This window comes from Gossypium hirsutum, chromosome A12, assembly GCF_007990345.1.
Source record: "Gossypium hirsutum isolate 1008001.06 chromosome A12, Gossypium_hirsutum_v2.1, whole genome shotgun sequence".
NCBI lineage: Eukaryota > Viridiplantae > Streptophyta > Magnoliopsida > Malvales > Malvaceae > Gossypium > Gossypium hirsutum.
The window spans coordinates 101,408,286-101,436,097 of NC_053435.1; the positions used below are offsets into that span (position 1 = coordinate 101,408,286).

A 27,812-nucleotide genomic window follows, 5' to 3' on the forward strand; every position below is an offset into this window, starting at 1 on the left:
GCTGCCAAATACAGGAAGGCAAGATCTGCAATCTTCAATCTATTCCACTGCCAAATACAGGGAGATAGAGTTATCGGCTTCAATGTACTCCTCTGTAGTCAGTGAGGTAAAATCTGCCATCTTCGATCTGCTTCGCTGCCAAATACAGGAAAGCAAGATCTGATATCTTCAACCAGCTCTGCTACAAACGAGAGAGGCAAGGTTTGTATCCGATCTGCTTCGCTGTCAATGCAGGAAGGCAAGATCTGATAACTTCAACCAGCTCTGCTGCGACTGAGAGAGGCAAGGTTTATCTTCAATTTTTACTGATCTGTCCTCTAGGGAACATGACCTGTATAATGAACCTAATTATGCCTAATGATTAGGATGGCATGATCAAAATGAATCAAATGTTCCTAACTAGATGTGCGTGAATGACATTTGAATGAATGCAGAATGTCATGAAAATGATTCCTTAATGCTTAGGTTATCATCGCTTAAAAGCTTATTAAGGCTTTATCACTAACGTGTCGCAACGCCTTCTTGACCAGCCGGCATTTCCAAAGAAACACGTAATCTGATTGCCCCCACTGTGAACATCGTAGTTCAATCCATTGTGACATAAAATTTGTACTATCAATCTCCTACTGTAACCCAAGGGTAGAAAGATATGGCTTTTTCAATCTTCTCCTATCGCCATTCAAGGGTATAAGATTTAAATCCTCCTGGTTCCTTATATCATTCCCAAGGTGTCGTACCAAAGACTCATGCGCAAACGAGGGTTCTCCTTCCCGAGGTAACCTCTTCTTATTGCCTGAAGATCATCACTTTCTTGTTTATTCAAGCTTTGTCACCAACATGGCGTCTTGTCAATCAACGCATTTGACAACAAAATCCAAAGAGAAAGTCTAAATTTAGACTATTCCTTCCCAAATTTCCAACCTTTAAATTTGGAGTGTTCTAAACAATTGTCCTGCTTCAGGCTCCTATATTATTTAGAAACTTTTCAGAGTAATATGCAAAACTTCCTTCGTGAAAGTTTTATTAGTCCATTAATCATTATTCCAATGCAACATGCTTGCAAAAGATTATAACGATAGATAAAATAGAATTGATTTGAGAGCATAGCTCAAAATGAATAAACTATCAATGATAGCAAGAATAAAAGGGGAATTAATTGGGAACACGTATCTTGAAAAAGAATGAAGTATTCCAAGAAAAAAAATAGTATGAGGACAAGATGCCCCAGATATCGTAGCTTGAACTTCTCTGTACCAACTCTTTGAAAGACCATTCTGTGTTTGACATGTGTTTAGGAGATCTACAAGACTTTGTCGATGCCCCAAGATGCTACCTACCCTTTCCTGTTCAATCAGGTATAGCAAGATCATTACATGCCCCGATTTGATCAAAATTTGAGCTGCTCTGATCGCCTCATGCCCCAATTTGATCCAAAATTTGAGTCGCCTTTTTTTTTTAGGGTTTTCAACTCAAGCCCCTTTGGTCTCAAGGCGCCCTTTGCGGGTTTTCACCTTGGCCTCTCTTTTTTCACTCATTTTTCTTTTCTTCTTTTTCATTAATTCTCTTTTTTTTTAAGTGAAGTATTTGTTCCTTGAATCAAAATTCTCAAGATTAGGCAAGTTCTTGCCATCTATCTTGGTCAATACCTACACTCTCCCAGATAAAGCCTTCCACATAAGGTCCTTCTGGCTTGGCATCCACTTTCTTCTGAAGTCCCCTTTGTTTGGGAAGGATCTTGTTTGATATCGGGTCCCCTTTGTGGAATTCTCTGGAACAAACCTTGTTTTGGTGAACTCATACCATTTGCTTTTGGTACATTTGACCATGATAGATATTTTGAACATTCCTCTTCAACCAGGATTGGATCCAAAAACTCAAAGAGAAGGAAATCTTGACCTCAATAGGTGAAACCGCGATAAGCCCAAAAAGAGGGCGTTGCCCTGAGAGAGTTTTTTTGGCGATATGGTGTTATTCTTGAACAGACTGTAAATTTCTGATATTGTGTTCTTGTTCAAATTTAGTGTATTGTCAAATATGATCCTTTTCGACTTTTCAAGCTGACATGATTTTTTTCAAAAAAATTGCTGTCGACTTTGTGACATTGGCATATGAAGCAGCTTCTTCCCGTGAAGATAAACTGATGACCGCTAGACTCTTTTGACGAGATTGACCTAACAACCTTCATGCCCCACATAGGGGAAGTCATGGACTCCATTGATTTTTCGTAAGGTGGAATCTGTTTTTCACCTTGTTCTACCCTCCTCAATAAGTACGGAGATAGGCCACAATCTATGTCCTCTTTGAAGTCATGAGATTCCTCTAAACACATGTCTCACTCAAAAGGAGGTTCTGAGTTTGTAGCAGTGTCATTCATGTCGTTGATATTCAGGGACCCGTTATAGGTGCAAAAGAATGTACGAATTTAAGAATAATTATCTGTACAGTATGATTATGAATGAATGAATGATTTGGAAGAAAGAATGAAAGATTAAAAATAATTATTCATAAAGAATGAAAGAATATTAGCTCAAAAATGATCGCAAAGATGCATTTCATTAAAATAACGACGTTCAGACATGAGCCTATTTCACAAAAAGAGTTCATATTGCTTCAGGCTAAAAGCAACAAGTTTATTCTGAATATTACTCTAAGTAGGTTCTAAATACTACAGAGACTTCTTTTACAGTCTGATTTATTTAGAACACTTCCAAGTTTATAAGGGTCGACATCTAACAAAGTCCCTTCTTCAATTGTGTCTTCATGCATGTCATTGATGTGAACACTTCCCAACATCTCCTCATACATCGCATTCACCTTATTGTCAATCATGATTGGGTAGCAGATTTTCTGCCGTAGATGAGTCACCCAACTTGACAATACCCATGTTGATGAGTTTTTCAACTAGTTTCTTGAAGGTGATGCAATTCTCTATTGAGTGCCCCGTAATTCCTGCGTGGTAGTCATAGTGTGTGTTCGCATTATACCACTTTGGATATGGAGGTTGTGGGGGTTTTGAGTAGGAAGGGGAAACAACATGCGCATCGAATAAATTTTGATACAACTCTTCATATGACATTGGAATTGTTGTGAACTGGAGGTTCTCAGTACCTGGTTTCACTCCAGGTTCTTGTCTCAATGAGCCTTGTTGGTTAGCGACCATTTTTCTTGGCTGATTCACCGTAATTGGTTTTGAATAACCCTTGCTATATGTACTCGTGTTGTTCACCTCATTGTCTTTGTTCTTTGGGGTTGATCTTTTGATGCTTTCTTCCGCATCTATCTTCCCACTTCTTATTGCATTTTCAATCATTTCACCAGACATCACTACATCTGAGAAGCTCATGGTAGCACTTCCTAACATGTGGTTAATGAACGGTGCTTTCAGAGTATTGATGAAAAGCATCGTGGTTTCTTTCTCTAAAAGAGGTGGCTGGACCTGTGTCGCGACCTCTCTCCATCTTTGGGCATATTGCCTAAAGCTCTCACTTTGCTTCTTTTCCATGTTCTGCAATGTGATTCTATCGGGTGTCATATCTGTCACATGGTTGTACTGCTTTATGAAAGCCTGTGCTAAGTCCTTCCATGAATGGATGTTGACGCGGCTTAACTGGTTGTACCACTAAGCTGCAGACCCGATCAGACTGTCCTGGAAGCAGTGGATCAACAGTTGATCATTGTTGATGTATCCTGTCATTCTTCGACAGAACATAGTTATATGAGCTTCAGGACAACTAGTCCCGTTGTACTTTTCAAACTCCGGCATTTTGAATTTGGGAGGGAGTACTAGATCAGGTACCAAACTCAAGTCCTTGGCGTCGACTTCACAATGGTAGTCGGTGTTCTCCATGGCTCTAAATTTCTCCTCTAGCCATCTACATCGGTCCTCAAGTTGTTTTGACAAGTCCGTTTTCACTTTCTCCATCTCTGCCATGTTATCGAGATCAGGAAACACGGGGTTGGTAGGATTATCACCGGGATTAGAACCCGAGCCTGTTGGAAAGTTCATCGATGCTGGGGCACCGACCTGGTATTGGGATCTAATGGTAACAGGTGCCCTCTGCGGGTACACCTCTGGTTGCGCTTGGATGTTAGTTGGGGTGAAACCTGGAGGATAGGCAGGGTCATCGTGATCATCCCCAGCATCAACTAAAGGGCCTTTTCCTTTGTCATTCCTTCCAGTCAATAACTACTTTACTTGGTTCATCACAGTGTTCTGGGATTCTAACATGTCTTGCTGGATTTTTTCCAGTCGTTCGTGCATCTGATCTTGCATCTCTCGTTGCAACTGTTCCAATCTTTCCAACCTTTGATCCATTGCTTTCGTTTGGCGACGAGTACCGTAGTGATATTTGATTAGATTTTTGGTGGTTTCCAGGGTAACTGAAATAATTTTACCTAGTTAGGGTCACTTCGTGAAAGTCTAATGCATATGATGCAATGTAATGCAAATGCATGAAATGAATGCCAAAAGAAACGTTGATTCTTGGTTCAATTCTATTAGAACAACTGGAATAGAAAACAAATCTATTTACATAAAGCAGATATATATACGGCTTTGCCGTCATAGGCGGGGACATTCGATCCTCTTCTTCATTCGAGCGTTAAGATAAATCTCCCGAACTCTTCAAAAGGGACATCCCTTCTATCTCTTTTTTCTTCATCTGGGTCGCGACTCGTTACTCACTCATCCTTGTGATGCTCGTTGGCTTCTCTTTAAAAAGTTTAGCGGTTCTCGAATAATCTTTGTCATCTTGAGTCTTCAGGCAACGAGGCAAAGTCGTATAGTCCTCTACTGAACTATCATCCTTCTTTTGTTATATCTTCTCGGACCGTATTAGGACAACCGTATCGTCATCCACTTTATCAAGAAACCCATTTTCTTATGACAAGCTCTCTATTTAGCAATTGAACGTGAATCAACACCTCTTTTTATGATGAAAATGCAATGCAATCATGACAAAAAGAAAACATGTTAGTACAAAGCAAAAGCAAGCAAGAATAAATAGAACACCTATTTGGGTGAATACTAGGGGTTCGAAGTGGTTCTACCTAGGGTGAGCTCCTAAGGTTCACTACATGAGGTTTGGTTCTAAAGTAAGGGTACCTGAACCAGCAGATTCCTCGATCCTCACCCATTATAGGCTCATATGGACCGAGTTCAGTTCAGGGGAATACATTTCCCTATGGCCATGCGGAGATGAAAATCTCACGAAGACATAGGTACGGATGTATCCTGGAAGCGATTCACTATCCCATGCGGAGGTGAAAACCTCACGAAGGCGTAGTTTCTCACTCCCACTTAAAAGGGTATGACCAGCGGTCATGCAATGCAATGTGCAGAGGTATAAAATAAAATACAGAACATGATAAACAAAAAAAAAATAACTCAAAACAAAAGAGATGCAATGAGAGGATCGTAAATTTAAATCGAATTTTCCACTTTCAACAAAAAGACAAGAAATAATCAACACGTGGCTTGACTCTCTTATATTCCCCAGTGGAGTCGCCAAGCTGTTGACACCATTTTTTGGACGGAAAACGGGGTCGACTTGGATTTTGAAAAAAATGAAAACGGGAGTCGCCACCAATCTTTTTTGATGAGGTGTGATCGGGTCACCTTTAAAAGCAGCTGTTTTTAATTTTATTAAAACAATGAGTTTGGTCTACGAAATTTAGAAAAATGAGTTCGGGAGTCGGTTACGCACGAGGAAGGATTAGCACCCTCGATACGCCCAAAATTGGTACCTAGTTGATTACTTAATGTCTTGATGTCGAAAATAAAAACTCGAAAAGAATTTAAAAATACGATCCTTAAAAGAAACTCTGATAACGTGAATTGAAATATAAGATTCTCTTGTTCTTAAGGAATATCACATCCAGCACGTTAGGACCCGATACTCTAAACCATCGAACCAAGATCACCTTATAGTTTAATGAAACCATACTTTGAAGCTTTAAGAGGATATTTGGCTATTTAGTCAAACGAGAAATCGAAACCCAGCACGTTAGGGCACGTTTTCTCGAGTTTCCAAACGCGAAATATTGCCTTATTTAGAAACTTTTGCTTTGGAATAATAGCGAATCTGATATTTAAACAACGTTGATTATTTGTTTGGATTTAAAAAAAACAATTTATTGGATAAATGCACCGAGGCTTGATTCGTGAGGCGATGATATGAAAAAAGATAACAATGAGCACGAAACAAATATACATGGATTTATCAAGTAAACAAATTAAAATAAACATCACGACAATACATCATTTAAATAATAACATCGACAAATAACCAATGAATTTAATCATATATAACAATCTTTAAAAATAAGGAAGATATAAAGTAAATTAAAACAAATAAAAATGTAAACAAACTTTAGAATGATAATAAATGAATTTAAAATAAATAATGTAGAAAAGAATTTTAAAATCTGTAATACACGAGGCAAATTAAAAAGATGATATATATGAATAATTTCTGTCCTTCAAAATATATATATATATATATATATGCAAAAGTGTAAAAAAAAACCATATGCAAACAAACCTAAAATAAATAATAATAGAATCATTTAAATAAATAAAAAGGATTTAAAATGGATGATAAATAACACGACTTAAAGGTAGTTACGGTAAAAATAATTTCAAATGAATGATGTATAAAAGAAAAAAGAATATATATATACATATATACATATATATATAAATAAATGGCTCAAAATAAGTATTACAAAAAAAAAAGAAAATTTAAAATGAATAACCTACAGAATAGCTTGAATTAAAAGTTATATATGAATATAAAATATGTAATAGTTTAATATAAATAATTTATATAAAAACATATAAAGTAAACAACGTGTAGAAAGTTAACAAACAACACATGAAAGCATTAAAATAGAAATGAGACAAGTTCCTTAAAAAAGGGCTAAGTTTAAGGTAAAACGAATTTGTAAAGCAATCTTAAATGTATAATACATAAGTCAGCTTAAAGAAATTAATAAAAATCTAAAATAAATAACATGTGAAACTGTTTAAGATAAATGAATAAATAAAAGTATATGTATATGAAAAATCAATAAAATATAAAAAGATTAATGTTATAAGATTAAGTATCGAATTAGAAAAGATTAAAATCAAGGGTCCTATCTAAAAAAAATAAAAAGGGACGCAGGGCCTAAAATAAGGCACACGTGAGAGAACAGGGGTTAAACATGCAATTATTCCCCAACTCTGAAGATGTATGTCGAATTTCGAAGCACCAGAGAACCGAGGGCTTAATCAAAAAACAAAAGAAAATTAAACAGTTAAATCTATGAAAAGATAAAATAATAAAAGGGGCCCGAGGTAAACAAGCCCAAAATTGAAGGGACCATGGGAGCGAATAGCCCATAGGTTCAAAACACACAGGTTCCCCCTAGACTGCGCCGTTTTGGGGCGTGGGGGTGTGTGTGTGAGGGTGCAAAACGGCAGTGTTTTGCATGGCCATTAAAGCCCCAAATTTTTTCATTTTTAACTTCATTTTCTTTCAAAAAAAAAAGACAGAGAGTCTTCCTACTCTCTCTCTCCCTTCTCTATTTTTCCTCCATTGCAGATAGGGTTTCGAGACCCATCCTCGCTGCCATCGTCTGACCGCCGCACCACCACCATACTCGGTGGCCGGCAATGCACAAGAATAGGCCATTCGGCCTTGTTCCAAAAGAGTTTGAAGGCCTAGCCTTCTTGAGTCGAAAAGAACCGAAAGAAAGGGCCCTCACCCCTCTTTTAGCCCCGACGATGGAGGAGAGACCTCCCGCGAAGCAACCACAGGCGGTTCCGGTAAGGTTCTTCTCTTCCTTTTCTTTTTATTTTATGGCTACTCTTATTTAATAGATTCGTGTTAAAATAAAAAGGAAATATTAGAGAGATGAAAAACGAAATGGAAATAAAGAAAGTAGAATAAGAGATCAACCTTTTGTGTTTTTTCTTTTATTTCCAATGTTCGTTTGATACGATTTTTGTATGTTCAAAGGTTCCCCCCTTCTTTCTGTCCTTCATTTCGGGTTTTATCACCCCTTTTTACATCCTTTTTCTATTATTCTATCCTGTTTTTTTGTCTTGATCTTGCAGGGCATGGAGGTGCTGGTAGTGGAGGAGGAACATGCAGCGGCAGATGGTGTCAGACGCGTGGACACGCGAAGCCAGCGATTGGCGAGTAGCGGCGGTGGGCGTGCGTAGGAGGTGGCAGCAACAACATGCGGCTGGGGTTTCTTTTTGTGTTTGAAAGTTGGTGTAGTTTTGGGCCATTCGGGCCTCTAGGGTTTTTATTAATATTGGGCATTTGGGCTTGTAGTTTTTGGGTTTAAATTGGCTGAAAATGGGCTGCTTTTGTTTTTATTATTTGGGTCTATTTTGCTGGTATGGGCCCGGGCAGATTTTGGGCTTTACATGGGCCACTTTGACAATTTGGCCTGATTTTCAACTAAGTATGGATGGATTTCTTGATTGGGTTGGGAATTTGCTTATTGGGCCTCGCCTTCAAGAATTTGAGCTTTTGTGACTCGTATCAAGGGCTCTTGTTTATTTCCACTGAAAACGTTGCCTTCTGCGGTGAAAGATGGATCAACGTTACTTGATCTACTGGACAAGTGCTTGCAACATTGGCTTACAAGGTTTAGAATAAAAACAGCATTTTTGCCTCCAGGATCATTAACCATGGTAACCCAGATCTTTCATTTATATGATTGAAATTTAACTTTACTGCTACAAGTATTAAGGACTGTGCTGTACGTGTTTGAGATTATAGAGTGAAGGGAAAGTTGAGTTTTGGGGCAAGAATAATTCTAGGAGGAGGAATTGGCAGTGTTTTCGGACAAATATTTATTGTGAAAGAAGGAGAGAAGCTGCTAAAGGCTTTCCAATGCCATCTGTGCACGACAGCCGGTCCAATACCAGGGCTCTTGTTTATTTCCACTGAAAACGTTGCCTTCTGCGGTGAAAGATGGATCAACGTTACTTGATCTACTGGACAAGTGCTTGCAACATTGGCTTACAAGGTTTAGAATTATTTTCCATTGTTTTCACTTTTCACAATTCAAAACAGTGAATTTAAGTAATGCAACATGTATAAACATGTGCTGCAGGTTTTGGTACCAATAAGGAATATCAAAAGAGTCAACCGGAGTGAGAACGTGAAGAATCCAGAAAAAAAGTACATAGAAATAGTGGCAAGTGATGGTTTATTTTAATATGGTTGTGTTGGTATAATTTTTTATGTCAATTCTGTTTACTTATTTTTTAAAAATTTTATTCATGTCTCATAAACATGTTAAGCCTAAAATTACTTTATTTAAGTGATAATATTCAAATGATTTTCATCTTTGTATCCCATATCGTATAGCTGAGAAATAAATCAAGAGGGCATCGTAATTTTTGTGTTATAATCAGTATTACATAGTTGTAGTTTATTTTGATGTTCATGTCTTTTTTGTCATGTTAAAAATTAACATAGTAATATCAACCAAATCCGATACATTGGACGGACAGCATATTTCTAATTATAGTTAGTTTTCTCCTCCTTCCTATGTATAAATAAAACACCTGCCTATTTTCCATAATCGCACATCCCAAGTTAAAAAATTGCAGTTCATAAGGAAAGAAAATGAAAGGTTGTCAGTTGGTCTCAATATCTTTTTTTGTTCTACTTTTTTCAGTAGCTGCTAGACCCACCGATGTAAGTATACTTATATGGATCCATCTTAAGCTGTTTTTACAATATTTTCTTTTGTCAAGCTGATCTACGCGATGATCTTAATGATTTTTTTTTTCCAAATGCAGAATGATTGTGTTTACACGTTGTACGTGAAGACGGGTTGCATGATGAAAGCAGGGACGGACTCGAGGATCAGTGTAGTTCTGGGCGATCCGTTCGGGCGGTCAGTTTGGATTCCAGAACTCCGTTCGTGGGGTTTAATGCCATACGCCCACGACTACTTCGAGCGTGGCAACCTTGATGTCTTCAGTGGGCGAGGCAGCTGCATCGGCTCTCCCTGCCGCCTCAACTTGACCTCCGATGGCTCGGGGTGGCACCATGGCTGGTACTGCGACTACATCGAGGTCACGTCCACCGGACCTCAACAACCATGCGCCCAGACCGTGTTCTATGTTGATCAGTGGTTGGCCACTGATATTCCCCCTTTCCAGTTAACGGCGTTTCGTGATGGGTGCTATATGCGGGATGAGCCTCGCAAGCATGGCAGGAATGTGCCTCTCATTGTTGGGAATCCCGAAAGACCTGCTTGATGGGTGCCTTTTGGGTTCAAAATAGTTGCTAATATTGTGGCAGAGATGGCACTGAGAGGTTTAATTTGGTCCGGTTGTTTCGGAGATCTTTGCATTTTTGGATCTCTAGTAGATATGCTTTTCGTTCTTAGTTCTTTAATCAATTTAAGATAGATAAATGAGTTTTGGATAGTTACATTTGGTTTTTTTTTCTATCTCATTATACAAAATTTCTTTAAAAAATCCCAACATGTCAAAATTTTAGTTTATTTTCATTTTTATATAGTTTAATGTTTATATATATTTGATAAAAATATTCAATTTTGTTTTAAAAAAAATGCTACATGGTGCTATGTGATTGGTCACCAATTTTTTTTAATGTCTATTAGAAAGTGGATTAAAAATTTTAACCAAGACATATTTGAAGTACTAAATAGGTGTAAATTAAAATTTTAAACGTAAATCTTTTGTCACTCCATTAGTGATTTAATTGAAGTTACACTCTTAATTTTAAATAAAAAATATCATATAGTTTATTTTAGTTAAATATAATATATTTATATATAACTTTCAGCCTTATTTTATGGAACTAAATGAAAGATTAGATTTTTTTTTTTGTATAATTGGAGGTAAGGAGAAATTGCTAACAACCCAAACTCTCATAGGTGGAGAAAGATTAGTTAGTCATAGTGGATCTAATTTGATAATTTCACATATATATTTTTCAAAAATAAGCCTCGAACAGTGGGCCTTTATGTGTACAAAGGGAAGGAAGAAAGAGGCCAACTTTTATGATTTTATTGAGCGTAAAGCAATGGTCCAACTAGTGTCAGGCTCGATCCGACCCAATCAAATGAAACCACGGACTCGAACCCTTATAGGTGAAGTTTTTTAGGTTTAGAGGAATAAAGAAGCTCCCAAGAAAAAGCTAAAAAAAAATCTATTAAGTGCAGAATTTAATTCCCGGTTAATAAAAATTAGGGATAAATATCAAAATTATATATGAATTATAATTTAATTTGTAATTTTATATATAAAATTTTAATTTAATTCAATTCTTATAAATTGTTAACATAATTATCGATATAATATCATTTTAATTTTTATATATTGCATACATAAGTAATTATATTTATCCAGAATAAAAATAAATTGATATATTTATTTCTTTAAATGCATATAATTAAATTAAAATTAAAGTTTCAAGTATACATTTGAATCACAATTAGAGTTTCACGTGTAAAATTACATCAATTTGCAGTTCATGCATAATTTTGAGATTTATTCCTAAAAATAAATAATTAAAACTTTTTGTTAACATTTTTTTGTTTTTATCAAGTTGATTGTTAAAATCAATTGAGGAATCAATTAGATGTTGATATGTGACAACCGTGATTTAATCTTCTTTTTTTTCATAAAAATCATTAATATATAAAAATGCTAAAATGTTAAAATGTTAAAATTTTATATAAATTTATAAAAAGTTATAAAATAATCATAATAACTTTTAAATATTATAAAAACTTATAAAAATTCTAAAAATATATTAAAAATTTATAAACTTATAAAAAATTCATAAAAATTAAAATTATTATAAATTTATAAAATATATGAATTATAAAAAGGTTATTTATTAGTTCATCATTTTTTAAATTAAACCCCAAAAATTAAAATAAATACATAGCATCAAACCAACCATTAAATAATGTGAATAGTCTTTATAATATTTCATGACATGTGCTAATATTTCCAATCGTTGAATAATGAAATTTTGGTTTTATACTATCTAATAGAGATAAAAAATAAAAAGTAAAAAAAAAATGAGAGGGTCTCACAATTATCGTTTCATGCGTGAAAGGTCAAGAACATTTAATTCAATTGAAAATGACCCCAACAATCTAATGACTAATTTTATCTTGTGGTTAATTTGATGGCACATGCTTATTCTGATTTTAAGGTTTAATTTCAAAAATAAAGAAACGACAAAATGACCCCTCAACGGAAGGTATTGTCCCTGTGTTTAGGATTTAAGGTAAGTTTTGTCCTAGGTCTCCGCAAAGAAATATTGTACAATTCATGAAGAAAGGCTCTCAGTTAGTGGAGATAAGTACATGTAAGCTCATGAAAGACGCATTAGTGTTGTGTGCAATGTTAATTATGGAGAACGCGCCTGCTAGAATTCGAATCACCAACAAGCATATGTTGCTTTTACCTTGCAACAATTGTACCACTTGAGCTAAGTATTGATGGTTTGAATCCCTATAGGCACATTCTCTATAATTAGTATTGTGCATAACACCAACATCTCTCTCATGAGTTTGTAGATATTTATTTCCACCAATTGTGACACCTTTTCGTGAATTGTACACCAGTTATCTGTGAAGGTCGATGGCAGAACCCCGATACAAGAACAATATCTTTTGTTGGGGGTCTGATCTATTGACTCTCAAGTTGATGATACTATAAAAACTTCTCTTAAGAAAGAGTTTGATTTACACTTAATAAAAGTACCAAAATTAAATCACATTTTGCTACATTTACTGAAGGACAAATTAGTCCATATATCAAAATCAAATAATAAAGTAATTATTTGCATTTAAAATTTCACCTAAAGAAAATAACAAAATAATTGCACGTAACTATCATGTAAACCATGTGTCTACTGGGACCAAATTTCTAATAGTAAAATGTGTATTCTTTAATCTAATCCGCAGCAATTAATATACTCAATGCGACTCTTATTAAAATAGCTTTCCTTTTACCTCGCTCTCGCAAAATTTCTGGAGTTTTTTTCATATATATTCCTCCAATCAATTACTTTTTTCATTTAATTTGCTAATAAGTTTAATCTTTAGCTATCATTTGCTTTTCTATTGAATTTTGTCAAGAACCAAAACAAAATCTCAACTGGTAAGACCAGATTCAATATGTCTAAAGCTTCGTCGACGGTTCCCTCTGAAATTCCCAAAGACGGTGACCGTGCAAATCTGTCTCGTACTTTCAAGTACTTATTGGGTTCGTTATTTCAACTTTTAATTCTCTCCCTTTTTATTTATAATTGTAACGCTAGTTAGTTGTGTTTATCTGCTTTTCCTTTTCTAATTTTTTTGGGTTGAATTTCGTTTGGGTGATTTAGCTACACAGTTTTTGTCAAGAGGAATCCCATTCATATTCAATTCATGGATAGTGAGGCACCTCACCCAGGAGGACTATGCGGTAGCCGCAACTAATGCTCTTCCCTTCATTTCTCAATCATTAGAATTGACCTTCACTTCACTATAGATTGATTTCTTCTTCTTTTGTAGGTGTATGCCGTTCAGTTCCATCTATTTGTGACGTGTGTTTTGTTTCTTAGCCGCGAAGGATTCCGGCGAGCCTGCATGCGTGCTGATATTAAATTGTGGTTTCTCTCTCCTTTTTCATTGATTTCAGCATATGTTCTTTCCTTTATTTGCTTCGTTATGGTAAATTTTGCTTGTTTGTTATATTCTTCATATAATGCTTCATATGTAGGCAGTGGGCAGAAACTTAGGTCTTATGGCTTTACATGATGTTATATAAGAAGTAATAAGGTCATTGTTCTCTATTTAAGAATTTTTTTTTATCCCTTTTGTTTAAGCATTAAATTTTAGTTTGTCTAATTTGTATGAACCTTTGTAATTATCTTATTAAGGACAGGGATCACTAAAGAGTCGTAGCAAAATGCAATTAATTGAAATACAAGTAAATCAATCAAATGCTTTTAAAGTTTTGATAATATGAGAGCAATTTGATAATCTTTTATTGTCTATATAGGCTTGATTTTATATCAAACTATATTGGGTTCAGGAGAGATTAGCTCTTGGGTCTCATCTCATCCTTTTGATACACTGCGAACTTCAGTGATCTTTTAGCTTTATGTATTCTAGCTGTTTGTTTACACCCAGAATCCATGTCTTTAACTACAGTGAAGGTGCTTCAGCAAAAGACAATGCTGCATTGTTGAAAGTGGCCTGGATGAGTTTCCCACTTGGTGTGGTTATCACAATTGCAGGATGTGTATTTGTCTTCTGGTGGCAAGGGTTACAGCATTCTAACCCTTATGCTCAAGCTATTTTGATTAATGGTATTTCTTATAACTGCTTCCAAACTTTCTGCTAATTCTTGTGGCTTTCTAAGTGCTATTCATTGTGAAAAATGTCAATTCTTTTCACTTGTCTCTCACTTTTTATTACTTGTGAAATTGCTATTTATAGCAAATTTCATTTGTTGATGACCTTCAGTTTTATGCTTTTGGCTTGTTTAGATATAGCCAGTATAGAATTAGCTCTGTGCTTGCGAATGTTGGCTCTTTCATTATATTCCAGTGCTGCAACTTCTAGTGACTTTAAAAATGTAAACCTCATTGCAAGTATTTTGTTGAAAAAGAAGTTAAAAGGATTTTCCCTCCAATGAATCACTGCTTTTGCCCAAATCTGTCTGAAAGCAGAGTATTACATCTTAAATGAACCACAATTTCGTTAGTCTGCATGAGATCAACTTAATTGTAGTCAGCTGATTATTCTGTTCACTACTGGAAACATTCCTTTTAAAACAATTTCATTCACTAGCTTATTTTTCTTTGGCAGGTTTTGCATGTATATTAGAGCTCTTGGCGGAACCTCTATATATCCTTTCTCAGACATTGTTTCTACTCAAACTGCGCTTGGTGGTTGAAACTCTAGCTACGTTTTCACGCTGTGTAACAATGTACATTCTAATTGTGAACCTCACTAACATGGTAAAGCTTTTAAGGGAATTATGTTGCGAGTACTAGTATATTCATGTTGTGGATCTGCCAAGGTGTGTTTTGTGTCTGTTTTTAATGGTTGCATATAAGTTTAATGATTCTTGGGTTAACTTTCTTAGATGAAATATATTGTCCTGTTCTGGTGTTCTAATTTTACCAGCCATGTAGTGTTCTTGTGAATGATGGTTAGCCGCTAAAATGTTCTTGCTTCTGCTTGTGATGCATGTGGTTGACTGCTTCTGAGGTTTATGGTGATTAGGCCTTCGATTATGAACTTATGCACTTAATGTGAGGAGCTTTCATGTTTACATTTATTATGAATTGTCCTTTTCTGCTTCTCTAATGTGTCTATGCTTTTCTTTTTATGCATATACTTTTTTATTGTTTTCATAGATTTTGTCAGTTTTCTTTTGATTTATGTTGGTTTGCTATGAGATCTTCTTTTGTAACTTTTTCATGAATATGTTTGAACCTGATTCTTACAGGAGAAGGGAATTGTCTTTGCGTTGTCCCAAGCAGCATATGGAGCCTGCATATTTCTGGGCTATTGGAGCTATTTTCTTCTTTTTTGTGCATATAGGAGTTCTGATCTTATTCCTTTCAGGTACTGGTCCTTTTATGCTTGACCTGATTCTTTTCAGGTAATATGTATGCTTGAATTGTTAGTCCTCCTTCCCCTTATTTGTGGATAAAATTAAAAGTAGACTTGAATTAATGGTAAATAAGTATACCCATCCACTTTTCTCGACATAGACGTGATGGAAATTTAGGTTTCCTCATATAAATTAACATCCTGATGATACCTTAGAGCTGTCGTCATAACGGCTTTATCCGAGTACCATGAGAATCCTATCCATGTATTGGACTTCAACCCTGTTTGTCTGATTCTATACATATGTCATTGATTCTCCTAAATACATCTCTTTTATTTTATTTTATTTTTTTTATGTCTAAAGAGCACATTTATTTCCTGAATTGTTTGCTAGCTACTTGCTCTGCCTTTTAATTACTTTCTCCAGATTATCCATAAATAACGCACAACTTTTGCAGACTAGGACATATGATTAATTTTGATAAGCAGCTCTCAAACATGTGTATGTTGTTTACCCTTCAATCCTTTCGAAAGTTGATCCTTCAAGAGGGAGAAAAGATCGTCCTTGTATGGTTGGATACACCATATAACCAAGCTGTATATGGACTTGTGGACAAACTAGGTGAGTAATCAGCACACTTGCTTCATACTTTATAAAGTTTCAGTTGGTAGGTTTCGGACGCTGGACTGTTTTGTTGGATATAATGCAATGCCTCTTATAATTTTCCACTACGATCGAGAAAATGCGATTATTTTTTCAAGGGCTGATCTAAACCATTCTTTTTTCTTTTTCTTTTTTTAATTTAGGGAGCTTGGTGGTCAGGTTGGTATTTCTTCCTTTTGAAGAAAGTTCATATTCTACATTTGCCAGGTCTGCATCAGGTTTATTACTGTCCTTTTCTTCAGTTCATTTTGTGAGGTGTTTAAACTTGTTTCTTAGGATCACATATCTGGTTAACATTAATTTTTGACTACATTTCTTTGTCTTTGCGGACCCAACTCTCAGAATTGTGTCCATATTTTTGTTTTACATCAAGTATAGCTCCCATATGAATAGGATGAAGTCAGATTGCTATAGGATGTCCTTCAATTAAATTAAACAGGCACTTTTTCTTGAAGAGAGAGAGATAAAGGATAGGTGGATGTTAGGAGGTGGAAAAGACAGTAGCACTCTCCATTGTCCATAAATTACAAGAAAATTTCCTTTTTGTTCAGCATTTGTACAGTGAATATGATTACATGTGTTTGGGAGCTTGGATTAATTTAATGCTGCTGGCACAATATCAGACAGATGTATTCTTTCTTGTAGCTTGGTGGTTTTTCTCTATGTTGTGCATGAAATGAACACCATATTATATGTTTGTATCACATTTTATGTTACTAATCCAATTGTTTTCTGGGAGTTAGTTTGAAGGTGGTAATTTATGGTGAATCTTCAGCCTGTTAATCTAGCTTCTCCCATCCCTGTTTTTTTTTATGTTCATATGTTGCATCCTAAGGCCTAAACTAATTAGTGATCTTTTTTTTTTTTTTTATTGTGAAAAATGTTTATCCACACACAAGAACTCAGCTTCCTTTTCCTTCAGACAACCTGCTTCTTGCTTCCATGAAGACTTAACGTTCTAAATGAGATATTTTGTTACTTAGTTGCCTTTGAATGTTTATACACACAGATGCTCATTCTCCTTAATTAAGATGGTGCTTCCTAACTTGTATCATATTGATAAAATATCTCTGGACAGGACAGTCTCCAAATAAAAGCAAGAACTTAGGAAGGCGCCTTACTGAGGCCCTGAAGCTTGTTTTACTAATCGGTATGTTCTTAAGTTTTTTGTACTTGATATTTCCCTCCTTTCCTAGGATCAGTTTTCTAGGCATTGCCAACAATATTGTAATGTAATGAAATTCTTAATTGGTTCTGGAAGTAATTTTGGGACTTACAATAGTAACACAATAGTTCTAAAATTAGAAACTATGATTTCTATTGGCTGATTTAGAATGCTTCTTAGTTTTAGTGATGATATAGTACAGTACAATTTAATCTAAGGAATTAATTTTGTTCTAATGATAATCTCTGTTTTGTTTATTTTTTTACTAATTGGCACAACCTGCTTCCTTTCGATCAGTTTGGTATGCCTTGGCATACCCCTATGTTCTTGAAAATCATTTTTTCTTTTAAAACATAATGCTCTTTTTATGTTTTCCTCAAGGTGCTACTTATTTTGTAGGTCTCATATTTTTGGCTTTTGGCCCAAGCTACTCCTATTGCCTAATCAGACTGTTGTATGGTCAAAAATGGAGTGATGGAGAAGCTTCCGCAGCGCTTCGTTACTATTGTCTTTACATCATTGTTTTGGCTATGAATGGTTAGTAAATTTGGGCTTTTTTGCTTGTCAATATGTATGCGGCTGCCTAACATTTTCCTCAAGTGTCATATTGAACAAGATCAGTTTCGTCATATTCTTCCTCTTTTTACTTGTTTCCTCAAAACCTGGTATATTTGCAAAGGTGCTATGACATCACACTGAAGTGGCACAATTCTGGATTTTTTACCTCTTGTTATTAACGTAAAACTATATGACTTTACTGGATGAAAGTTACATGCTTGATGTGACATTATTGTATAAACCTCCTGCTGATGATTGAGTTGCTATTGCTGGATATTATTCTTATATTTGGTTTTGTGTCAGGGACCTCTGAAGCATTTCTTCATGCAGTTGCAACTGAGAACCAACTCAAATGCTCAAACAACTCATTGCTTGTATTTTCATTGATATATGTAGCATTGAATGTCCTACTGATACGATCTGTTGGTGCCATTGGTTTGATTCTTGCAAATTCTTTGAGTATCCTTATCATATTAAGGCGAATTTCCTAGCTATGAGCATTTGCTTTCAGTGATTTAATCAACTAGGTGCCATAGAACATCTTAAAATTTTGAGAAGTACTGCTGTTGAGCTATATAGAGAAAGAGATGAATATATTCGGTTTATGCTAAAGCAGTGACGTTACTGTAAAGGCAAAAATATGTTTGTCTTGAGCAATTATCTTTTCAGCAATGTCTGATATAAGCTTTTACAAGTTGATTCCCGTCCTTTGTGTCAGATATGTTACAGGCTGGCCTTTTAACAGACATCCATATAGACCTTCTCAAATATGTCCATTTCTAGCAACAAGGATCATGTTAGATTAAATTCATTGCGTTGGGTTTACTTAACAATTAAACAGATATGATTTTGAGGATTATCTACTCAGCAATTTTCATCAAACACTTTTTTCAGGTATGACTTAAGCTTGTACAAGTTAATCACGATGTTGTACTAATTTCAACTTTATACTGAATCACATTTCCTTGTTTTCCACAGGAGTCTTCCTCATTTTCTTTCTGCAGCTGTTTACCTTCAGGGTGGACAATCCTGTTGCTATCGGGTGTAGCTACTCTTATTTCAGAAAAGTATTTCTTGACCGTGAAAATTTTTGGTCATCCTTTTTCATTCATTTTTGCATTGGGTTCGCTTTCTTCTGCACCTCAGCCTTTGTCATGTAAGTATCATCCTATCCTATGCTTTCAAGTTCCCTAAACTTCTTAAAACTATTATCTGTTACAAACTATTGGTTTATACCATATCCTGGCATGCATGCTTATCATTTATAATATGTTTTATTTTATCTCCATGAGTAGTTATCGGCGTGAGAGGCCTTTTATCAACAAAATTATCCATTTCCGCGACCATTCAGACTGAAATCAAGAAGGGCCATAACTGCATTTTGAAATTGAAGGTAGGATTATCTCCCTTTAGCTTATTTCTAATATTCCTCTTATGTATCATCTATTGAACGAGTTGTGACGGGATTTGTGACGGTGATTATGAAATTCATTCAATTGACAAAATTTAAAGGAAATTCTTCCTAGCAATGCAAAAATAGTAGAATAGAGTTGTCAGAAACAGAAGTTGTACCTTGTAGGTATAGTGAAGGAGAACTTCAAGAATTTTGTATTGTTCCGAATGTTCAACTAGGATAAAGCTGAAGATATATACAGAAGTTACAGTGTTTTCAGGCCAGAATATTCTTGACTTGGTGCTTTTGAATGACACTTACCTTTTCTTTTCTTTTTTTTTTTTTGTTCTTTTAAAATTTTGAATTGTGTCCATTGATCTATTCCTCTTCAAAAGGTTCAAACTTTTGAAGTTATTATTACTGACAATTCCTGTTGATGTCCCCGAAGGTGACAATATTCGATTAGCCATGAAAATTAATAGACAAGTGAGGAACTGTGTTTAAAACTGATAGATTAGAAATTTCTGCAGATTCAATGCCAGTGTGTTCTCTCTTTTCTTTGCAGTTTTATCTGTGCCTCTTCCAAGGAATCACCAAAGCTTTTATTCCTTTCTGCTAATAAATAGAATGGGCCTACAGTTCAATTTCTGATGGACCTAGAGACAAGACAATATAATGTATGTGTGTGTGTGTACCTACATCTCAACCATTCACGTTTTTCTCTTTTTCTTTTTTGGAGAAAGGGTTTAATAAAACTATTCCTTTTGTGTTTTTTATCCTTGAAAATTTTCTTCATAAGAATCATTGTGAAATTTTTCCGGTTAAATTTTGTGAAAATTATTTGATATATTAGGAGTGAAGTTTTTAGAATTCAAAAAAATATATATAAGGAAGTGATACTTATCTTATTTAAGGTGTAATAAAAAAAATAAGTAATAAAAATTAAGATATTATTGTATTTGAAATTTACTTGAATTAAAATATTACACCGATAAGGTATGATATTTTGGGTGATGTATGAAATACTAAAACCATTTGTCTTTGCTTTTACAAAAAACGCGTTAAGAAAGAGGGAGAGAGAAAAGGGTTATAAACGTTTAAGAAAAAACCATAATAACCATTTGTGATGAGATGAGGCCCTATTATTGTAAGCAAAAGTAAATTTGATATGATTATATATTAATACTAAGCGTGTTTTGAAATGTTTTCTACAGCCACATAATTAAAAAGAAAAGGACAATTTCTTTTGTATATTGTTAAAATAATATAATTGAAGGAAATTAAGGCATATGGGAGGCAAAAAGAAGAAAGTGATGATTCATAAGGAAAGCCACGGGGGGGTTCATGGGCTGTCCTCCTCCATGAACAGGAGGCTACCACATCCGCCACCACCACCTTGTAACTTGCAATTATAAGATTTGAAAAGCTTGAACCAAACCAAAGAAAAAAAAAAACAAAAGGTAGAAAAAAGTGGGAGAAACAAATAGGAAAATGATGATGATGAAGTAGACCAATATGATTTTAGGAGTGCAAGTATCCAATTCCAACAACCCCCACCCACCCCCCCCCAAAAAAAATGAAAAATCAGCTTTGAGTAGTTCAGTTGGCATTTCATTCACATTATCTTCTAAAACAAAATGATGGTGATTTTTTGAGTTTTTGATACATAGGAGGCAGTTGGATTCCATCCACTTTCCTAGTGGAATTCATTTTTCATGCTTACCCTCCCTTTTGCTTCAGCATGCAGTAATGCTTAATTGATTCCCCCCCCCAACCCCGCCCGGGAAAAAAAAAATTTCTTATTCATATAAAAAACAAAATACATATAAAAACAGAATGTGAAACAGCTTCAGAGTGAGTGCAAACCAACATCACTCCAATCTCCAATGTTATTGCATTTCCTTAACAAAAACATTTTGAGTATCACATTAACCATATAGATAATATTCATGGCTGAATCCATTTTTGTAGCAAAAAAAACCCCATTACACATAGCCAATTTGACCACCAAAGCTCTTTTTGCATTCATATTCATTTGAGTTTCTAATTTGGTCAAAAAGCTTTCTGTCATTAATATATTTTTAACCATAGAGAAAGTTGAAAAAAGTGAACTTCTTGAGAGAACTGCCTTAATTAGTCAAATGGGTTTTTAACTAAGTTTTGGTTTGGCATCTCCATAGGAACTGCAAATTAGGGGGTCACAGCAACTTGAGAATTCAAAAGTTTATGTTCCTAAAATCATGCTTCAAAAAAAATAATAAATAACAATCTAACCTATACCCTAATAACCACAGGACAGCAATATTCCTTTTCATTTGTTTGTTTCTCCAACAACCTTCAAATATATGTTATTAAGTCACTCATTCCATTTAGTATAATCTAATCTCCCTTCTTCCCCTAAAAATAACTTCACACATGTATATGTATGTATGTACTTACAAACTACTTTTTATATATCATAGCAATTAATTTTAGGGAAAATTCACAAAATTTCAGTTCCAATATTACAACATTTTCTTCCTTCGGAAGGTCTGAATCATTAGGTTGTCTATTCTTACGTCGTCCCTCAGAATAAGTAGCGGTGCTCTCTCATATTAATTAAAGCACCTTTTATTTATATAAAAAAACAAAGCAGAACGTGAGATGTAATGATACTACATGGGACAGCTGCGCCAGTCCCGTTTCAAAATCCTCTTTGCTATGTACCCCCCCACCACTCTTATAAAGCTCTCCAATGTGTTTGTTTTTTTTTTAATTATTCAAATTCACATCTCAATTATCTTCTTTTAAGTTTTAACCAACTTTCTCCTATTTACCTTTTTAAGTTTTAGTCCCTACCCTCTGCCTCTTTCTTCATCATCATAAATAAAACAACCAACCTAATTACATCTGCTCCATTTTCTGTTTTCTTTTTCCATTCCTCTAATACATACAAATATCAATCTCACTGCCACTTCAATCCAAATTTTGAGTTGCCTATTGAAAAGCTTCACGCATGTGTAATTTGAACTCATGACGGCAAGTATAGTGTTACGGATTATTTACGGGTTTACCCATTCTAACATCCAAAACATCCTTAACAAAATTGAAAAAAAACATTTCTATCTAACATGATGGCAACACACTAGTTGTGTTAATGGAGACGTTTGAGCTTAATTAAGGGAGTGATTAAGTGTAATTATTAGTAAAGTATTGATGAGTTGCGAGTAAGATAGATGAGGTCTCACTCTCACATGCCCATACTTCAAACATTCATAATTTTGTTGTCCACTTTGGGATACGAGAAATATATTGTTATTATGTTTGATGTGGAAAATAAAGGCCCCTATCCAATCCCAGCAAGAGGTTACTGTGAATTAGTCAAATGCAAAAGATGGGTGCCAACGCCACTGTTCCTTTTTTTACAAAAATAGCTCCTTACTTTTTCTCCTCACACAATCTTAATTTATACAGTCATTTCAATTCATTCATCATTCCCATGTGGAACCCTCAACTCACTTACCCACTTCTTCCTTTCTCATTATAGCACATATTTTGGATCACTCTGCTTAATTCTTCCTCATACACTCCTATAGCTACTACATTCTCATTCATTTGCTTCCTATAACTACATATATCTCTTTACACCATTCATTTTCATCCATCAACATCTATTTTTGTCTCAATTAAAATATTATACTCCACTTTTTCTTCATCAAAATATGTAATTTATTTTAATGTTTTAAAATATATTGTTTTTTTATTAATACTAAATTTTAAACAATAAGTTAAATTCGAAAATTTTTATATATACGAGGAGGAATCTACTTATATAGACGTAAAAGTTCAAGTGATTTTATGCTAGTTTATAATTATTTTTATGATTAATATTTTAATAATACAAAAGTTATATTTTATTTTTTATTCATATAAATCATGCATGTCAAATCTCACATAAATTAAAAATTTTTAACTATTAAAATGTAAAATATATATTAATATAAATTATATTTTTCATTAACATAATAAAATATTTTTAGCTTTAACCCAAATTTTATAATTTTATCTCAATTTAAAAAAAAATTCTAACTTCCCCTGACTTACAAACTCTCCTCGCATCTTTCTCTCATGCATACTTCATCTAATCAAAAGTGGAGATTCATTTACCTCTTTATAAAGTGCCTAACTTATTATCAAGTATTTATTATTTTGAGGATCATGGTACCTTTAGAGGGCTCAGCTTAAAATAATATTTTCCCATTCAAAATTCAAATATTATCCTAAATCAATAATTTTTTTAACGAATTAAATTCTTCAATTCTTTAATATAATTTTAAGTAAGTTGAGAAAATTTAATATGTTGTCTATTATATTATGTTGTTACATTTATAGTAAATTTACTATTCCTTGCTTATAATATTAGTTAAATTGTTCTTAAATCATAGCAAGTAACATGTTTTAATTAAAAAAATGTAATTTTCTTTCTTTTTTCGTGTCACACTAATAAAAAAGAAGAACTAACTACTTATTATTTTACTTCAATTTAATTTATTTATTTAAAAAATTAAAAATAAAAATTAATTTATTAGAGAAATACATTATTTTATCAATAAAATAAAATAAAATACTATAAGATTAAAACACTGTGTAACAAAGACCAAAAAATAGAAAAAAAATGTATAAAAATAATTTAGTAAAATGTGGTTTTAATTAATTTTACAATGTATTAACTAAATACTAAAATCGTACATCATGTAATATGTTAAGTAATATTATATTATTACTAAAAATATTTGTTACATTCCATAAAGCACAGTTATCAAATATTTTAATATTTTATTCAATTTATAATCTGACAAACTCCTCGTGTTATATGCCAGCAATGAAATTTTAACTGAAAAAATAATAATTTTACGAATTTCTATTTGATATAATGTTGACAAATTTTATAATTATGGGAAGTGCCTTTCATAAAGGCTCTCGGAACTTGGGCACTACAAGTTGCAGGCAAAAGGGGAATGAGAACAGTAATTAATTTATTCTTGTTGCCTCTCTTTTTTTCTTTTTTTTTTTTCCAATTTTCGTATTCTCAATTTTTTAAAATTTGTAATTATATTAACGGTTTAAATTAATTAATCAAATTAAGTATAATAAAATTTGAATGATTTGAAATTCCAAATTACCTTCCTCAATCCCAAATAATACCTTACCCATACGCACCACTATATATTATTTTCTTAATTAATTTATAGATTTAACTTTTCAATATAATTTAAGTCTTTCTATTCTTTATACATTTAGAATTAAACTCTTATATTTTTATTAGAATTTAATCTCACTATTTTTTAAATTTAAAAATTTAACCTCAATAATTAACACCAATAAAATTTTCTGTTAAATTCCTTGGAGCAACATTTTTGCATTTTCTTAAGGGCTTTTTTTCTGTTAAATTTGTACTCAAGGGCTATTTTTCATATTTAAAAATTTAACACCAATAAATTTTCATGTAAAAAAAATACATTGCAAAGGACGTGAATTTAATTGATAATTCTAATGGTGTTAACGACTCTTAAAATTACATCATCATTTTAATCAAAAGGCTTATATGTCAGAAAAAAAAGCCCTTAAGAAAATGCACAAATATCAATTAAGCCCCAGTACTAAATTTTCACACAATTAAACCCCTGTTGTTAACTAAATAATCAATTAAGCCCCTTCGTTAACGGTTTCCATCATTGACAATTTCGACCATTAAAATAAATTGACAGGCCAATCAAATGGTGACACATGGCAACTTCTGGTTTAATATAATATTTTTCCCATGATTAAAAATCATAAAAAAATTTATAAAAATAGAAAAAATAAAGATTAAAAAATATTTAAAACAAAACATTAAAAACTTATAAATATTATAAAACTCTAAAAAATCTAATAAATTCTAAAAAAATATAAAAAATTTTAATTAAACTTATTTAACATGTTTAAAGTTAAAAAAACGTATTAAAAATCTTAAAAATAAAATAAATATAAATAGATATTAAAATTGATATAAACTTATACAAATTACAAAAAATAAAATAAAAACTTAAATTAGACTGGTTTGCTCGAAATCGGTAAGGGTACTGATCCGAGGAAAGCCATTAGATCGGTTGACCTGGGAATTAGGTAGTAGAACCGATTTTTTTATTTTTTTAATATTTTTTTCAAACCAAAATTCTATTATCCAACCATTAGCATATGCCAAAATGAAATATTTTAACCAAGGTTTTCAAAATCAGACTGGTGGCCAAACCGCTCAGTTACCGATTTCCCAGTTCGAATGGTTCGTCTAGTTCAATTAAATAAAACATTAAAAAATTAAAAAAAACGGTTCAACCATCCGGTTCCTAAGTCAACAAGTCTAATGGCTTTCTTTGGATCAGTGCCTTTGCCAATTTCAATCTAATTGATCCAACTGACTAATCTGATCCACTTCAAGTTTTTATGATTTTTTTTAATTTTTATAAGTTTATATCAATTTTAATAATTTTAATAATTTTTATGATTTTATAGAATTTTAATATATTTTTTAAAATTTAAATATATTTTTTATAATTTATTTGATTTTATTCGATTTTTTATATTTTTATGGTTTTTATAAGTGTATATCAATTTTTATTTTTATATTTTATTAATATTTTTTATTTTTGATAATTTTTTAATCTTTTTTATTGGAAAAATATTAGATTAAATTAAAAATTATCACATGTCACTTTCTAATTGGCTATTTTAATAGTCAATATGGTCAATAAAAAAAACCATTAACGAAAGGGCTTAATTGATTATTGTAATTAATGGTACGGACTTAATTGGGTGCAAATTTAATACATGTGCTTAATTGTTTTTTTATTGTATTTTTTAAGGGTTTTTTTGACATATAAGCCTAATCAAAATAAAGTATTTGGCCTAATCAATGACCTAATAAAGTTAAGGTACCAAATTATATCAAGAAGTTGAAGTATAAAGATTAAATCTTAAATTTGAGTATTTGATAGAGACCAAAATTGAACCTTGACCACTATTATATAATCTATAGAAAAAAAAAACGGTGTCATGCCACTTTGCAACGTTCATAATTTTTTCTTTTTTTTGCCAAGACATATTTATAAATAGTTGTAAACAATCACCTTTAGCCTTTTAACTATAAATAACTTTTTTTTTTATTCTTAGAAACTTGTCAACGTAAAAAGTATATGATAGTATAACAAAAATATATATAACTATTACATATAAGTATGTAAATTATTTGAACTAGTTAATGCATTGTAAAAGTAAAGGATTAAATTATGTAAAATTAATGTATATATTAAATATCATATGTGAGCATAGTAGAGAAATCGAAACTGCTGTCAAAACCATTTTTTGAAAAACGGGAATCGACTTTTACAAAATGAAAGTTTGGAGTCGCCACCAATCCTTTTGTTTAAGTGTGATTGGATTACCTTATAAAACAGGTTCGGGAATCGGTTACGTACGAGGAAGGATTAGCACCCTCGCAACATCCAAAATTGGTACCAATTGATTAATTAATGTCCTAACGTTGAAAATTTGAAAAAATGTTAAAATATGATCCCTTTAAAAATGCGTGGACAACTCAAGTTGGATTTTAAGATTCTCCTATTCCAAAAGAACAAAATATCACGTCCAATACGTTAGGATGCGACATTTTAAACCCTCGAAACCAAGATCCTCTCAGGGTTTACAAAACTTATGCTTCAAAAAAAAAAGGATATTCAGTTGTTTGGTCAAACGGAAAATCGACACCTAGCACATTAGGGCACTATTTCCCGAATTTTCAAACACAAAATATTACCTTGTTTTTTAATTTAAGAAAGCACGAACGAAATTTTAAAAGGATATTTGGTTATTTGGTCAAATGGAAAATCGAAACTCAGCTCGTTAGGACACGATTTCTCAAATTCCAAAAATGAAATATTGCCTTATTTTGAGAAGTTTTCGAATAAGTGATTATAAAACCGGCTCAAAATATATTCGTTTAGTTTACTTAAAGATAAAAGGCAATCGATATTGGGCGTTAATTGAAATTTAAAACCTGATGTAATAATAAGAAACATACAAGCATAGTATCGAGCATGAAAGAAAAATATCTGGCAATAATATTACATGAATGATAAAAAATAAAAAAAAAACACAAAGGAACAAATTAGGGTACATGCAATGACAACCCATCATATACCATACAAATACTAATATTAATAACTGAAGGATAATGAATTAAAAGCCAATTTAAAAGAAATTCCAAGCAAATTACACAAATGGAATATAACAAGTTTTAAAATAAAATAAAATGAATAATATGAAAGAAAGAAAATTTGAAAACATCACTATACAAACAGTACAAAAAATTTTAAAACAAGCAATCGATATAAAAGTTTAAAATA

The 27,812-nt window shown here is 32.9% G+C and overlaps 2 protein-coding genes across 2 annotated transcripts; both read left to right on the forward strand.

Moving 5' to 3' along the window:
• The first annotated feature begins 9,544 nt into the window (after positions 1-9,544).
• LOC107933479 (PLAT domain-containing protein 3) lies at positions 9,545-10,510 on the forward strand. Its single transcript, XM_016865693.2, has 2 exons — positions 9,545-9,704; positions 9,809-10,510. The coding sequence occupies exons 1-2, from the start codon at positions 9,633-9,635 to the stop codon at positions 10,271-10,273; spliced, it is 537 nt and encodes a 178-aa protein (XP_016721182.2). The 5' UTR covers positions 9,545-9,632; the 3' UTR covers positions 10,274-10,510.
• Positions 10,511-12,967: 2,457 nt separating this feature from the next.
• Positions 12,968-19,676, forward strand: LOC107933516 (protein RFT1 homolog). The gene is given in 15 exon segments (XM_016865747.2): positions 12,968-13,267; positions 13,389-13,468; positions 13,558-13,652; positions 14,200-14,357; positions 14,860-15,011; positions 15,506-15,624; positions 16,071-16,234; positions 16,420-16,494; positions 17,355-17,426; positions 17,841-17,978; positions 18,303-18,458; positions 18,841-18,893; positions 18,978-19,065; positions 19,068-19,155; positions 19,295-19,676. Coding segments are annotated over 15 exon segments (1,587 nt in total). The 5' UTR covers positions 12,968-13,179; the 3' UTR covers positions 19,356-19,676.
• Positions 19,677-27,812: the final 8,136 nt, after the last annotated feature.

What these genes read in the sequence shown, in the direction of transcription:
- LOC107933479 (XM_016865693.2), top strand. Translation starts at nt 9,633, where the DNA reads ATGAAAGGTTGTCAGTTGGTCTCAATATCTTTTTTTGTTCTACTTTTT. An exon ending in TAGCTGCTAGACCCACCGAT is followed by an intron (nt 9,705 to 9,808) that starts GTAAGTATACTT and finishes TTCCAAATGCAG; the next exon opens with AATGATTGTGTTTACACGTT.